The following is a 17,282-nucleotide window of genomic DNA, read 5'->3' on the forward strand; positions in this document are numbered from 1 at the left end:
TAAATGAATGAGATTCTAAAGTGTGTAAAAACGTCAACAGCTTGTTCATTTTATATTTGTGATGTTTTTCCAGTTTTCTATATTTTATGTGACATTTGTCTTGCTACATTAATTCTTCTGCTTTCATATTTATCTTTAGTTGTGCTTTTTGTTCGTTATATTTTCGAAAATATTCAAAATTGTGTCGAGAGATTAAGCACACTTGCCATTGCCAAAGTAGCAATTGTGTAAAAAATGTAGGAAAGTTTCTGTTGGGGGTAGTGGTAAAGATATGTTTTAAGTGTGGGTCTGGCATTCCTCTTGCGGGGTTTTAGGGCTCCGTCAGGGCGCAATAAAAGGTGATCCTTGGAATTAATAGCCGGCCCCAGCGGCGTAAATCTAATTCCCATTTAAGATAAAAATTTGAAAGTCGGGGGCAGTAAACCGGGATGGGGGCAATTAGACAAAGCACAAGCAAAGACAATGCTACCAAGCAATAAATCGCCAATAAACCTGTCGTATTTTTAGTGGGGCAATAAAACGCGGCGGCCACAGCGCCAGCCCCGACAAAGGCGCTCGCGCCCCTAACCTCGATTGATGGTCCGCATCGAGATGTAGCGCGCCGCCCCCGCCAGAAAATCATTACCTAATTAGGGCCATTTACGTCGAAAATAATCAAGGGTCGTGCCGTTATCGGGATCTGTTGCGTGCGGGGGGCGCGTCGCAACCCCGGCATGCAAATGCGAAGACGCGGTCTCGAGAGGTCAGCGAAGGCGGCGAGAGCCGAGTGCGGTCGATAAATCACCGACCTAATAATATATCAGTCAATTAAATTCGTGATTTACGGTCCCTCGAGTGCATTGTTGGTTTTCTTTTGTTTTCGCCGGGGGTACGTCTTACGCAATCGGGGTTCGATTATTCCAGGGTGCAGTAATCACGCTGTCACTCCTGCAAATCTAATTGAAATTCGCATTTACAACCGGGACCTGTCATTTTCTCGTTCGCGGGGATTAACTGGCGCGAGGCACGCTAATCGACCCGCCGAGGAGGTCGGGGGCGGCGCCGTAGGACGAAGATCCGGGCTGGGACGGCTCCGGGACGTTGTACAGATAATTCGCTTATAATTCTGCAAAGGGGTTTTATGCAATTGCGCCGGCATCGTCGTTAGCGGTTTCGCAGTGCCCCACATAATTAAAGGTGGCAGAGGCGATGCGAAGGCCTTGCGAACATTACAGAAGAAGTTTTGTGATTTATTTTAATTTCCGAGAAGTGGAAGGCGGGGACTTGCCACCTTCACGACGCAGGGGATATTATTTATTAATATTATTTCACGCGAACTGAATTTTTTGCGTTAGGAAATAATGCCAAATGTTAAGGGTTGTGGAAAGCTTGACCTAAAGATTCTTTGTTTTGGACAAAAGGACGAAGAATGTTGGACTGTTTCTCGCCGCTCGGCTAAACTCGAATGAGCCTTTCACTTCGGAGCGTGTGACGTGACGCCTGACGCGTGACGGCGCAACAGTAAAACTAATTCAACGCCCGGGAATAATGTCGCGGTGCGCCTAAAGAGATTTTCACTCCAAAAAAGAAATCAAAAAATGTGTTACCTAACTGTAATGAAATTATAAAAAAATCTTTTTGAGAAAAACGCACTCTTTGGATATAACTTTTGTGACAGAAATATCTTGATCTAAAGCATTCTTGTTTTGGACTAAACAAAAAAGAAAATAAAGCAAAGGTGTCTTTACCTCGTTTTCAAAATTTATACAGGGTGTTTTCAAAATTTTTCCAAAAACTGCACCACTTCAATCTTTCAACTGCTGACAGACATCTCAACTCCTCTCGCACAAAAAATCTTCACAGAAGACAGACCCGTGGGTCGTCAATGTGGAATGCATAATCCATATTTACTCGTCATTTGCATAAGGGGAGGTCATGGAAATCTTGACGGTTTTTCTGTGTAAATTTGTCTCATTATGCATCATAACAGAAGACACATTTACACACTCGACTGTCTAATTAAGCAAAAAACACAACAACCCAAAAAAATCAATTCCTAACGCATTAACATTAATGAGAATCCTGTCACAGGAAGATTGATGCATAAGCAATAAAACGCCAATAAATAAATAAATCGTTGGGTTCACTTGACAAATCACTGTTTATTCCAGGACGAGAAAGAAAAGAGAATTTAGTACCTAAAACAAGCATCAGGGAAAGTTCGTAAAAACTAGGTATAACGAAATGCGGTTTTTCGGGGGCCACCCATCCAAATGTTAACCGCGCCCGTCGTTGCTTAGCTCAGCTTATTCGTGAATATTATGATTATAATTGTAGAAACCGGTGGATCTGGATGTTCGAAAGCACCTCGACAGCAACCGTGTCCAGTTCGGTAGAAAACCCATCGCCTCGGCTAAAAAACAGCCAACAAAAACCTCCACTGCCGTGTTCCACTGATTACAAGAGCCGAAGAGGTCGGCTCGCTTTTCATGTGTACGTGGCGCATTTAAAGTCGGTAGCGCGCGGTACTAGTCGATCAGAAAAGCCTCCGATGATCACGTATAATGATTTTTTGTTGGCGTGATTTCAACGTTCGGTAGCTCTACCACGTAGTACCGACCGCAATTATTTTTAAATTGTGAGAACGCGGTGGTGTGCGATTTGGTTATGACGATTTGATCGTCGCTGCCATTACGCAATCAAATCGGTATGACTTTCTCATGGGCGCAAAGGTTGCGGGCGAAAAACTCCCGATTCTCGTTAGTCGCAACAAGGTGGTGCGCGCTCTCGCCAGCAAATTGACAATTAAGATTTTTCACGCCGGCAAAAACTCGTCGACTTGAGTTGGCATTTGTAAGTGTCTGCGAGTCAATTACGCTTGCAAATTTTTACAGTTACCTCCATTACCGACACTCGATTGCTAAAAATACTGTCAGACCGGTGGGTTTTCAACGAGCGAGACCACTCTTCTAGTCGGTCTTATCTTTATTATTATTCTTGGTTTTAATCGAAGATGTGGAGGTCGTAAAAGAGATCTCGAAATTCGGGTCAAAATTTTCGACGGTTTCGGTGTTTATGGTCTTAATTAAAACATGACGCTACAAGAATTTCTATTGTAATGGTGACTATAAAACTCCACAGACTAACTCAGTGGTCATAAAATTGTTGACTGTTATTTGAAGAATTAATATAGAGCTGATGCATATCTAGGCAGTAAACTCGGACGTATAAAGTTTTCATCACAGAGTGCAATAAATTAAGAGAAAGAACTAAACACCATTTTGGGATGGGGCCATTAATCAATTAGATATTGTAATTAATTGAATTAGTTATTTTAGTTGTTGTACTTGTTCTAGTAGTGCCAAATCGGTAATATCAAAAAAAGAACTAAACACAATTTTCTGTTGAGCAATTAATCAATTAGGAACTGAAATTAATTGAATTAATTATTCCGCTTGTGTCCTAATTATGCCAAATCTTTAATATCTGAGGAAAATTGGTAATTGTGGTTCGATAATTACTGAACACCATTTTGGGATGGGGCAATTCATCAATTAGGAATTTAAATTAATTGAATTATTTATTTTGGTTGGTGTACTTGTTCTAGTGATGCCAAATCGTTGATATCTGAAGGAAATTAATAATTGTGGGTTAGATAGCGATAAGAAAAAGAAGTAAACACAATTTTAGAATGGAGCAATTCATCATATAGAAGTTGTAATTAATTGAATTAATTATTTCACTTATACCTACTCGTTCTAGTAGGACCAAATCGGTAATATCTGAGGGGAAATTGGTAATCGTGGGTTAGATAACGACAAAAAAAGAACAACACAATTTTCGGTTGAGCAATTAATCAATTAGGAACTGAAATTAATTGAATTAATTATTCCGCTTGTTGCACTAATTCCAGTGATGCCAAATCGGTGATATCTGGAGGAAATTGGTAATTGTGGGTTAAATAGGGATAAAAGAAAGAACTAAACACAATTTTGCCATTGATCAATTCATCAATTAGAAATTGTAATTAATTGAATTTTTTATTTTGGTTGGTACACTTGTCCTTGTGATGCCAAATCGGTAATACCTGAAGGAAATTGGTAATTGTTGGTTAGATAACGATAGGGCAAAGAACTAAACACCACTTTGGGATGGGGTAATTAATCAATTAGGAATTGAAATTAATTGAGTTAATAATTTCATTTGTTCCACATGTTCTAGTGATGCTAAATCGTTGATATCAGAAGGAAATTAATAATTGTGGGTTAGATAGCGATAAGAAAAAGAAGTAAACACAATTTTGGAATGGAGCAATTCATCATATAGAAATATTAATTAATTGAATTAATTATTTCACTTATACTCGTTCTAGTAGGACCAAATCGGTAATATCTGAGGGGAAATTGGTAATTGTGGGTTAGATAACGACAAAAAAGAACTAAACACAATTCTCGGTTGAGCAATTAATCAATTAGGAACTGAAATTAATTGAATTAATTATTCCGCTTGTTGCACTAATTCCAGTGATGCCAAATCGGTGATATCTGGAGGAAATTGGTAATTGTGGGTTAAATAGCGATAAAAGAAAGAACTAACACAATTTTGCAATTGATCAATTCATCAATTAGAAATTGTAATTAATTAAATTATTTATTTTGGTTGCTATACTTGTCCTTGTGATTAGTAATATCTGAAGGAAATTGGAAATTGTTGGTTAGATAACGATAGGGCAAAGAACTAAACACCACTTTGAGGGTAGTTAAACAATTAGGAATTGAAACTAATTGAATTAATAATTTCATTTGTTGCACATATTCTAGTGATGCCAAATCAGTCATATCTGAAGGAAATTAGTAACCGTGGGTTAAATAGTGATAAAAGAAAAAATTAAACACAATTTTCGGATGGAGGAATTAATCAATTAGCAATTGTAATTAATTGAATTATGTAGTTATTTTAGTTGTTGTCCTAGTTCTAGTAGGGCGAAATGGGTAATATCTAATATCTGAAGGAAGATTGGTAATCGTGGGTTAAATAACGACAAAAAAAGAACTAAACACAATTTTGGGGTGGAGCAATTAACCAATTAGGAACTGAAATTAATTGAATTAATTATTCCGCTTGTCGTACATGTCCTAATTATGCCAAATTAGTAATTATACGTTAAATAGCGATAAGAGAAAGAACTAAACAAAATTTTGGGATGGAGCAATTATTCAGTTACAAATTGTAATTAGTTGAATTAATTATTTTCCTTGTTGGACTTGTTCCAATGGTGCTAAATCGGTTGTCTTAGAGAAATTGGTAATTGTGGGATAAAAAACTATAAAAAAAGAATGAAATACAAGTTTGAGATGAAGCAATAAATCAACTGGAAATTGTAATTAATTAAATTAGTTATTTTACTTGTTGCTCTTATTCTAGCAGTGCCAGATCGGTAATATCTGAAGAAGTTGGTAATTGCGGGTTAGATAACAAGAAAAAGAACTAAATGCAATCCTGGGATGGAGCTATGAATCAATTAGAAATTGTGATTAATTGAATAAATTATTTCGCTCATTGCACTTGTTCTAGTGATGCCAAATCGGTAATATCTGCAGGAAATTGGTAATTGTGGGTTAGATATCGTGAAAGTGGCGCGTCCATTACCGTTACTTCGACTAATTAATTATCATAATTATTACTAATTAAACTTCCTGCGCAGTTTATTGTCCGCGTCTCTCATTTCCACCCAAACTCAAACAAAATGTTTCGTCAGGTGTCACCATCAGCATTATTTTTTGTTGTCGATTGTAGAAATGTGCCACCAGTGTTTTCCCACCCTAATAATACACCGATACGTGCAATTAACGCAGGGGTGAAAAATCGAAACGGCGCCCCCGCCAAGTCAATAAATTGCTGTTTTATACAAAATGCGCTAACGACTCTTTTCCACTTTTTCAACAAACATTTACACAACACGAACACGAAAAAAAAATGTCCACTCCATATCCTTGTCCAGGCTTTTACCGATACTTTACGACGCTAATAAATCGTAAATTTGTCGACACCGCATCTTCAAATAATAAATTAAGAGGAGCTAAATACGTGTGACGTAACATTTAAATTTTCACTAATGGAATCGTAAAAAAATTACCGCCGGGGCCTCGACCAGAGCTGTGTCCGCGCGAAGTGCCGTGTTTTGGTATCATTAAGTCCTTGCCGCAACTGAAATTGATTCAATTTTCAACCGGATTGATCCGGGACAAAAACGGCGCAGGGGCGGGCTGAGGTTCGGAAGTAGTTTTTGGGGCCGACGCTGATAAGATAAGGTGATGTTATATATCTTGTGGCACTCCTGGATGAATGGGGTATCGCGTGGTGAAAGTCCTGTTGGGTTTGGTTCAGTGTTGGAGGTTGGAGGAGTGTACAAGGGGACATACGTCAGATGGAATGGTTGTTTTTCGGTGGTGGTTCGCCCCGCGAGTGACACTCGGATGTCAGGATGATGGGCAAATTGCCGTGGTTATTTAATAGATCGATAATCGGTCCCAGGAAAGTGGCAATTAAAGTAATTAGGTAATAACAATGGATTGTCGGAAAAAATCCGATCAGATTACCGGCAGCTTGTCAAATTAATGTCCTGCCATCACCAATTAAATCACCGATCACTCCGAAGAATGCGTCCGAAACGTTGTCGTACAAGATTTCGGATTACGAGCTGAGAATGTGATCACGTTAAACTGGCGATGTACACGACTCCGAATGAAAAAAGAGAAGAAGACGGGACGCGCCAGACTGTGACGTCGTCTTTGCGCGAGAGGACGCGGCAGTTTCACATTCTGGCGGCCGCCGCGGTCGGACTGTGACCACCTCGGTGGTGCGTTCGCACCATCCGGCACAGTCTCACCGTTGGCAGGTATTTTTCGAGATCAAAGGTGCCGCCGGTGCCCCGAGCGACGGTTCACACTAATTGGAGAGGCTAGATGGTCAAAGAAGCCGATGGTACTGAATATTGAGCGTTTTCTGGCTAATTGAGTGACCAACAACTTTATATTATGCGGTATCACACACTCACCGAGAGACGATGGGGTTTTTGTGCCGGAGAGCGACAATGAGAGCTCTGTTTTCGATGCCGTACGCTGTTACATTGATTTAACACTCCGCGGCTAATTGGACGCGAAGGAGAAACGGAAACCACCAACGCCGACTAAATACAAATTCGGACCTCAGAGCGAGCACACTTGCCGTTGTCGACGCACCGGAAAGGCCGTCCTGGACGCCCGAAGTGGACGATGCAGCTTCCGCTCCGAAATCAAACCAATTACTTAAATTGGATGCACATTTCCTGCCGCCACAAATCCTTTTTTTTTTTGTTTTTTATTTGGCGAGCCTCGTCTTCGCCTCATCAGCTCCGCCAATCACTGTGCCCTCTAGGGCCTCCGAGACGAGCTGTTCCCCGGCGTCGTCATTACCGCCGCCACCCGGCAATTATAAAGTACTTAGAAGTTTTCTGACACCTTGCTCGTGGGCCCCGCACTAACGATTTCGCATTACGTATGCAAACGAGCGCTTTTCGCCAGTTTGACGTGTGTATTAGCGGCGAAAAAGCGGCGGTAGGGCGGCGGAGTCGTGCCGGTCGCCGCCCCCACCATCGTCGATTAGCGCGGAAGAAAGTCGGGACCTCACACGGCGGCCACTTTTTAATTTGGGCCCGCGATCATTATTGGGCGGCTCATTTTGTAATAATTGGAATGAAGTCGTCTGTGCGCGCTTTTTTCCGATATCCACTTAATAACATGTGCCCCGATTCGATTTGGCAACCGGATTTATGGCTCCATTAGGTTTCAATGGGACTCGGGTCGGGGGAAATCCGCGCCGTATCGGTTGTATAATCTGACCCGAGGTGCCAATATCGACGATTTCGGACGTCACTCTAGGAGGAGGGTTTGTTGAAATCTACAAATCTGATTGCGATTTCGTAAGATAAATTGCAGAGATCGTATCGGACAATGCGAGGGCACGTGAGCGCAAATTGAAAAGTCTCGAGTGTGGAGCCGAGGTTTTTTTTTTTTTTTGTTGCATAACGACGAAATATGTGGGGCGAGATTTATTTTTGAATAGGAGCAAAAGTTGTAAAATCGCTATTAAAAATGTTATTGCAAGTAAATATTGATCGGAGGGATATTATACTTCAGTTTAAAATTAAAACATAACCGTAAAATTAATTTCGGAACTTTATATACTTTGCAGTTTAGTTTATGTTAGAAGTGTTAGGACAGCTGTGATGGGCTGAGAGGTTAATTTCGGTTCGATACTGTTAAAAAATAAAATAAAACCATGCATGTTTGGACAAGTATCGACGCTTCAATTAAAATTAAATCTAAGAAATTGGAATGTTTTTAAACCAGACTTAACTCCATTTTACTTCTTGCAACACAAAAAGAAAAAAAAAATTAAAAGACGTACCTACCTATCATAGAGATACGAGGGTGGTTTGAAAATTCCGCCGCTCAATGTGAGTATACGTGGGGTGCACTGAATATTTTTGGAAACTAATGTATCAGTTGTCTCTCTAGAATAAATGAGATCTTGTTTTGTGGTGAATTTTGTGTTGAGTTGGTGTTTTGTGTTGTTGAGTTTTTTTGCAATTTTTTTATACAGGGTGTCAAAATTCGCGAATTTCAAATTAAGAGCGTTGTAGGGGATCATTTCAGTAGTCCAAATATGGAAATTAAAAAAAATCGGGACTCCCCCCACAAAGATACATTGGTCTGAAGGTGCACTCTTTCCAGTAGGTACATACGTTTTCTTCAAATACAGTGGAAAATAATAACGAAAGACAATTTTTTGAAGAATAGCTTTACTTTGGAGTAAAAAAAATCTTAAATTTTTGTAATTTTTCTTAAAAATGGAACGGCAACGTAGCTAGTATTTTGTCACTGTGGATATGAAGGCTGCTATGTATTGAACAAAATTAAAGTGCTTATATCTTCTTCAGGAAGAGCGAAATTTTTTTCTAAGTATTTTTTGAGCTCCACTAGGTCCTTCCCTATCATGCTCTGAATTCGGAATTCGCTGATTTTGAGACACCCTGTATGCATAAAATGCCTCGAAAGATTTTGTTCTGTTTTTGACAATTGAGCATATTGTGAAAGAACTGTTTGCAACGATTATGACGAATTATTTAAGTTTGAAATAATTTTGTTTTGAGACGAGTAAAAAAGGATCTCTAAAGAAATACAAAAAAAAAACTACTGGAAATACCACCGTCAAAACAAAAAATTAAAAGGATGAGAGTGAAGAATGTTTATCAAAGATCCTAATCCAGTTAACACTTTAGAAGTGTGAAGACTATTTTATTATATTTTTTTCAAAATCTGAAATGGTGTAGCTCCAAAAAAATTAATATTGGAGTTTATGGCCTTTTAAAGGCAACTTTTGTAGTTTTAGAAGTAGGGTTATTAGAGCATCCGCTTTACAGTCCTGACCTGACACCATGTGATTGCTTTTTGTTTCCCAGATTAAAAAACAAAATTGATGGTTTGCGAATTTCAAGTCCGCAGCAAGTCACCGGAAGTTTTTAATATCTTCTTTTTGGAGTAGCTCAGAAGTAATGGAGTCTTCATTAGAACTACTGCTTCCACCGAATACATAATAGTTATTTGTGTATAAAGGCTAAAAAGTGCATCTTTTTTGTCCGAGTTTGGGTTTTCTAGTCGAGGCGGAGCCGAGACTTGAAAACAGGCGAGGACAAAAGGCACTTTTTTACGAGGAGCAAAAGACATCCTTGAAAAAATTACAAATTCATTATAGTAACTACAATGATGCAAGAGGAAGAAAATAACTAATTACAGTGAAAATGTCCTATTTGCTTTCTTTTCACAAAAGCGAAGAAATACAAATCTTTATATACAGGTCTCCAGATTTTTTCGGAAGTAAGTCTTGTTTTGCAGCGCTTCGTTCGCAATGTCCGGCGGCGTATCAATCATCGCTTCGTCAATTTCACTGTCGCTATCGACTCCGTCAACGTTCATTTTCTTACTTTTTCGCCAAACAACCATTACCAGAAGTAAACGATACAACACTTGCAAATAAAACAATTTGGTTAGGTAAATTTAACTGTCAAATATTCGTTGATGTTCAGTCGGTTTACTCGGTTTTGTCGGTTTCGTTGTTAACTTACTAAATAGACCAACAGATGACGCCACGGTCCATGCCTTGAAAAGTACGTCCAAAAAAGTGCGTACGAAAAAGTGCGTCCGAAAAAGAGTTACTTCTTGTCCGCATGGGAGTACGTAAAATTACCTTTTTCATTAATGTATTTAAGAGAAGTGAAAAGCAAAAAGAATTTTTTTTAATGATTTATTCAACTGCAGAATTTTTTGAAAATTGAAATATTTGGATGATTGTTTGGTGACTATTCTAAAAAGCGAAACATCGATTCGCTAGAACGAATAGAAGTTCCAAAACAATGGAAACATACCAAATTTTTTGTTCTAAAGAAGGCAAAGAAAGTTTCGTTCGTCAAAACAATCATAGTGCCAATTTTGTGGATTTCCATAAAGGGATTAGGCCCATATATCCTATATTTTGAAATTTTTTTGAATAATTTAAAAAGAATAGGTATGTAATTAAATAAATTTTGTAAATGCCTTCTTATTTTCAAAATAAAAAGAAATTGTTTGGAAAGACGATTTGCTCTTGAAAGGAAATTATATTACAGCAGTGCTTTGATTTTTTGTTTTGTTAAAAACTGTGAAACGAGAGCTAAAATGCATTCACGTTGTTTTGGTATAATGGGAGGCCATGGAAATTTTGCATTTATGTAATTTGGTTGTAAAGCTGTCTCTTCAATTAGGTTATGTTTTTCTAAGTTTGAGGTTATAAACAGCGTCAATGTCTAGTCCATTGTTGCCAGTTTTACTAGTTTGCAATAGAAGAATACTCAGACATCGCGGGAAATTCAGCAACATGTTATATTCATTTTGATAGGTCCTCATCTCAGGCAATTTAGTGACGGTAATCAAACAGTGTGTCCAACGTTAAAAAAATAACGGCAACGGTGTTTACAATGCAAATTATTTAAAATATTTTGCCAAAGGTAGACGACAGTAGGTATCGCTAAAAGAGTCGTTGAGAACCTACTCAAAGAATGGAAAATAGAGATGTCGAAGACAGTCGAATCTTTTGTCGTGCCGTGTGTTAAGTGTGTTGGTGCACTTAAGACACTTACTAAGCTTGTTAGGGTGCCACCTTTTTACTAAAATTATTTAAATTATTGACTCACAGAACTATTTAAACATGTAGAACATTTCGATAAGGATCTCAAATCCGGAAATTGATTATAAATGTCAATGTAGTAAACCGATCCTGCTGACGCTTTTGTAGGGGAAAGCTCGAGGGTAAAACTTCAAAAGCATCAATGTGTGAAGAACAACCAATAGAAAGATGTGTGTATACAATAATTTTGTCTGACATAATTTTTCATCAGTCTATTCGCGATGAAAATAAATTAGCTATAAATAATTCACTCACTAACTTAATCTAATTAAAATTTTAATTAACAACACAGATTTCAGTTCAGTTTACATTTTAGTTCTATTAATGAGGAAAATGAGCAAAGAACAGGAAATTTAGATTTTGATGGGCTCACATAATTTTTGGGAAATAACAGAAACCAACGATCCGGTAAGAAATACATTTTAATCCAGATAAAGAAAAAACGTACATTTGTTGCTAAATATTGATGCTAAATTTTATCGACCAATTTCAAATTAATTAATGAACACCTATTAGTAATGTAACGAGCGGTTAAAAAGTTTGAGAATATTTTAAATATGTAAAACAAATTTGTTTTTTTTTTTTGACGAGCTACGCATTGATATTTTTTAAACAGAACAGATAAATAAATAAATCATTTTCTTTTTTATATTTTCAGAAATAAATTGTTGGGCGTTTCTGCATAAAACACTGTTAGGGCATCATTCGACTGTCGCGTAACGAGGGTCGACGAACAATTGAATGTTCCTTCACATGTTTTGTGTTTTTTGCGATTTTAACAAACTGTCAAAGTAAATTACTTGGCAAAAACTGTTAAAACGTTTAGTAAATGTGGAAATAAAAATGTAACACGTTGTACCTAATTCTATAGATTTATAACTGCGTAAGGAAGAACAGATGAATGTAAGTTCAGTGATCTAGAAACTCACCCGTTCGATTAACGACAAACTGTTGTCAAAGACTAAGAAAAATGTCTAGAAACGGAGAACTGTTAATTTGAATTATTTATTGAAGTAAGAAAATATAAATTCAAAGTAGAATTAAGTAGATACTCAGATGCATAAGATGCATAAGAACATAATACATATAGCTAAAATGCATTTGGTATAATGGGAGGCCACGGAAAATTTGTATTTAATTTGGTAGTAAAGCTGTTTGTATTTTTCTAAGTTTGAGGTTATAAATAGCGTCAATGTCTAGTACCTACATTGTTGTCAGTTTTACTAGTTTGCGATAGAAGAATACTCAGACATTTTGTCAGGTTTACATGTCAGACACTTTAGTGACGGAAATCAAACAGTGTGTCCAACGTTTAAAAAAATAATCCATGGCCTCCCAAACAACGTCAACGGTGTTTAGGTATCTCAAATAAAACAAATTTACAGACGTAATCGTTCTACCAATCGTATTTGGACTTAATGAAACAATAAAAATTTAGAAATTTTCTGAGCAAGTCCGGTCAAGATTTAACTAATTAATTAACTACTTAAGCGATGAGTCTACCACACTGTATGCCCTCATGTTTTGCTTTTGTTTAATTCCAATCACACATTTAAAACCCATTTGATTTTCCATTTGAACAAACCTTCACGATGATTGCTTTTCAATACTTTGTTATTTCCAACACTGCAATTATTTCCAAAACGTCTATTGTGATTTAGACATTCTAAAACGGTCCCATTCATACTTTCTACAATTTTTGACATATTCGGACACAGCGACCTTCTTTTCCATCACCAACTCCTCAAAACACCACAAACCCTCAAAAAACCTCTTAGCTAGAAAGCGCAAAAACCTCCCAAACGCTAATTTCTCCGTCGACAAGAAAGAATCAAATAAAGTGACAAAACAAGCCTAAAATTTATTAACCTGCCTCAAAACACGCATCATTGTTATTTGTTTTTATAGACCGAATCCAAAGAAATTTTTACGACTCCGGTTTATTTTCTAGCTCCTACACAACGCGTAAACTAGTCCCGACGGTAAATATTTTATTGGGCGCAAAGCAAACGCGAGAGTCGCACGTTTTCCAATATTTTAACATCGTTAAACTAAAAGGCAGAAATATTGTGATAATTAAAGTGAGGAAACGGGACGGATTGTGCCGAGTCATAATCTAATTGCTTTTGTCTACGACAAGCCGCCAAAATCCCCAGATTTTATCTCAATCGATTTTTTACAGGCTCCTATAAATTGGATGATTTTTGCTGGGGCTTTGTAATTGGTTTTTTCAGCATCGCCAGAAATTAGCAATGTTTGTTCTTGTCCCCTTCAACTGACATTCATTGTTAACACACAGTTGGCTTTGTCCTCAACAACACATTTTAATCTACTTATGAAAAATATTTTTACACTTGATGGACAACGATTCGTGGTAAAAAATCCATCAATCTGGTTGAATCATCATTGATGGATTTATATAAATAGCCAGCGATTTAATTAATTTGTTTAATTTACGGTGAGAGTCTCCGGCTCTGAATTTCTTGCGCGGCAAGCTTTAATTTTTTTTTTTGAAGACGTGGAGGTCACCGTGTCTTAGTGTTAATTCTCACCTGCGCTCGTCTCCCCGGAGCTGGAGTCGAACGTCTTGGAGGTCATCTGGAAGAGCGCGTCCAGCGGGGTGGCCCCGGGGTTCTTCCCTTGCTGCCTGTGCCTCTGCGGGGGCACGATATCCGGCGAACAACAGTCGCTCGCGACACTGGAGGACCTGTCACTTCCCGTTTCCGAGGCGTAGCTGGCGTTGAAGGCGGCGAACTCCGGCCTGAGCAGCGCCAGCTGCTGCGCCTTCAGGTGTCTGTGGAGGGTCTCTAGGCGCTGCACGTCGGGGTCGATGTCCCAGGGGCGCACGATGCGCGTCCCCTGCGCCTTGGCCGGCTTGTGGTTCAGGATGTCCACAATGGAGAAGCTCTTGACGCCGTCCGTCCGCTCGTCGAGCTCGACCGTCGGCGAGGTCCGCCGCTCCGTCTCCACCATCTTGAGGCGCTTCAGCGGCTTGAAGTAGTCCTCGGGCTCGCGGCAGCACCCCGGACTGGGACTCGGACACCCCACGCTGATCTCGTCGTCGTCGTCGTACTTGGGGCTGGGGGACCTCGACGACGCCGGGCTCGACAGGTACGGGGACATGGCGGCGCTACTCTGCTCCGTCTCCGTCTCTTGCATCTTCGCACCACCAGTCAAACCGCGCACACCTTCACTGACGCCATCGCGATCGCCACTTTTTTCAAATTTGCCCTCTCGTTAGCGGACACCGAAAGACACGTGTTAAAGCCTCCTATCTTTAACGGATCTGGTAACAAGTGAACGTCTAGTTGCCAATCTAGTCAACACGGGCTCTTTAGCCGGGCAAACCCACCGTTTAAACGCGCGACCAATCCCGGCGCGGCAGGAAACCGACGACGCTTCCTAAAAATGACGACCGCGCACCGGATTGGACGGGGGCGCGGCTTAACTCGTCACGTCCCACCAATCAACTGTCCAATTTGTACGAAACCGTTTATATCATTTGTTTCTCACGAGATAAATGGGATTTTGTTTTAGGGGAAGATTTACCATGTGTTTAATGGAAATTATTTTTGTTTATCGTTCTTTATATCCCCACATAAATTCGGACAACTTTATGAAGAATTTTTCAACACGCTTTTGCTACAAGGTGGTCCCATTGTAATCAACGAATTGGTGTTTAATGGGGTTGCCTTTCGTACCACCTGGCTGTGATGTATTAATTATTATTGTGAAACCTCCACGATATTAATAACAGAAAATTTGATACCCCGCGGGATACCGACACAAAACGTTAAATAATCATGGCCAACACTATTTTTACTTTTTTTTTTCATGCAGAACAAACGAGAGTCGTAATGGGCGCCATAAATCAGATGGTCGAGAAGATTAGAGCATCCGCTCCAAACCTTGCCAATAAAATTTAGAAATCTACCATTTCCTCGAATTCAATGCTAATTACCCGCGGACATTTGTCTTCCTCCAGAAGTGACCGCAACTCGTCTCAATCTTGGTCGATTTTCCACCCTACCTAGGTGAGACAGGCCTGCCAACTGGTGCGTCCTCGTGATGAGTTATAAATCGTGCGGTGGATTTGCGAGAATGTTGTGGGGCATAAATAACGCCCTGCGGAAGGCAGGGCCGTTCCAGGGCGTGATCCTAGTGTGAGGTCCGAAGGGCCGTGTATAATTAAGCAAGACACCTTTTATTGTGAGCGCAGCTGCCACCAGAGCCGAGAAATATCGTCGCATTGTGGAGGACGTACCGAAAAGGCGATTTCGACACGTCCGATCAGCTTAATGACCTCTCCGAAAGGTCGGAATTAATTCCGAGCCGGCGTGGAAATGTGCTAAGATGTGACGGCGGAAAAGAGGGAAACCTTCTCCATCGACGCAATTACGGAGATGAGTTACGCCTAACGATAATAATTTGTGATGAGAGCTGACACTTGACACGTTATTTCGCGCGATTCGACAGGGTTGTCGAGGTGGGGGCGATGTTTGCGACACGGGGGAAAATGATTTGGGAGGCCGCACAGGCTTTTTCTCTTTGATTGATTTGTTTCGCCTGATGCTGTTGACATCATCAAAGTCCACTTTGTAGGAAGATTCTTTGTGTTGCTGTCTACCAGACGGACAAGTAAAGTGGAGTTTGTTCGCTCTTTTCGTGTGAAGTGGCCAAGTCTTTTCACAGGAGGTTGCAATAAATCTCACTTTAGGCAGGTAGCTTTGACGTTTGGGTGCAGATTGCGACAGGAAGAAATAGTTTGGAAATTAAAATTTGAAGTGAAAAAAAATTATTCAATGTGTTAGAGCTATTGGATTCTCTCATGGGCTGTGACCTTGGAAATATCATCGCGAAAGCGGAGCGATAAACCAGTGAAATCCGCGACTCGCCCAGTTGCAACCTCAACTGCGTCTCGTTCTTCAATTGGGCTTACCACAAAATGACTCACTTCTACTCCCATCCGTTTTGTAGATCTCGTCATTGGATTAAAAATCATCTACCTGCTCTAAATGGGTAATTTAGATGATGCCCCCCTCTGGATTTTTGCGGTGGGGTGTGATGCAAATCGTGTAAAGAGCCAATGCGTCGTTCACATCCCGCCCCTCGGTGCCCATCCGCTGTCACTTCTAATGTAGAAAGTGTTGATTGTTGTTATGATAAATTATGTCCCATCTACCCTAGATTCGTTCGCATAAATATATAATTACGGGATCCATAGCCGCATATTTAAAGCAAATGAATGGGGACATTTAATGCCACACACGCTCTAGTCGCACACGAAAAAAATGGCAGATAATGCTAATGACGGTTATTTATTCCGGAGGTCGCCTCTGGGACGGCGAGGGCCCAGGAGAAGGGGGCACCCGGATTTTTGGGTGGAATATTATCATGTCCGCGATGGGTGTAATTGGGTAATTGTGGAAATGCTTATCGCCGCTCATAAATATGTAAATTTCCAGCAGTGTTTACGAGAGTACACACGATTATTGTTATTATTAGTATTATTATGAAAGTTGGGATTTAATGGCGGAGCGATTTGGAACGCGCGATAAAATTGTAATAAACGTGCTGAATTATATTTTATTTACTTTTAATGGCCGATTGTTTAAAACGATAGAAATTGTCGCTTTGACAATTATTGCGCAATTTCCAAAAGGTAATAACGGGAAGGCGCCGACAAAGGCGAAGGGAACTGGAATGTCTTTCATGTTTCTGCAAAGGGATCGATCGAGGCACCGATGAAATCTACACACAAAGATATTTTTCATTTTTTATTGCGCCTGAAGTTAAAAAAAATAAGATGCAAAAGAAATATAACTTGGGTTTTTTTCTGCTTCCTCAACAGAAATTTTTCGGGTCGACAGCACAGTATTTTTTCCTTTGGTAATGGCAAGTGTGCTTACTCTGTCTCCTCTGGAATAAAATAACATTTTCTTCCTTACTGATTAATCCTCACCCGCGGAAGGAAATGATACGCTTTCTTTGCTTCTTTGTCATACTTACAGTTATATAATTGTTTTGCGATTTCTGATACT

General features: G+C 39.6%; 1 protein-coding gene across 1 annotated transcript in view; it reads right to left on the reverse strand.

Annotated features, from left to right (window-relative positions):
• LOC138126863 (homeobox protein Hox-B4a-like) overlaps positions 1-14,555 on the reverse strand; it is a 36,545-nt gene extending 21,990 nt beyond the window's left edge. Inside the window, exon 1 of the mRNA XM_069042663.1 lies at positions 13,794-14,555. Coding sequence (XP_068898764.1) covers positions 13,794-14,400 — 607 coding nt within the window. The 5' untranslated portion in view covers positions 14,401-14,555. The remainder of the gene's footprint in view (positions 1-13,793) is intronic.
• Positions 14,556-17,282: the final 2,727 nt, after the last annotated feature.

This window comes from Tenebrio molitor, chromosome 3, assembly GCF_963966145.1.
Source record: "Tenebrio molitor chromosome 3, icTenMoli1.1, whole genome shotgun sequence".
Classification (NCBI taxonomy): Eukaryota; Metazoa; Arthropoda; class Insecta; order Coleoptera; family Tenebrionidae; genus Tenebrio; species Tenebrio molitor.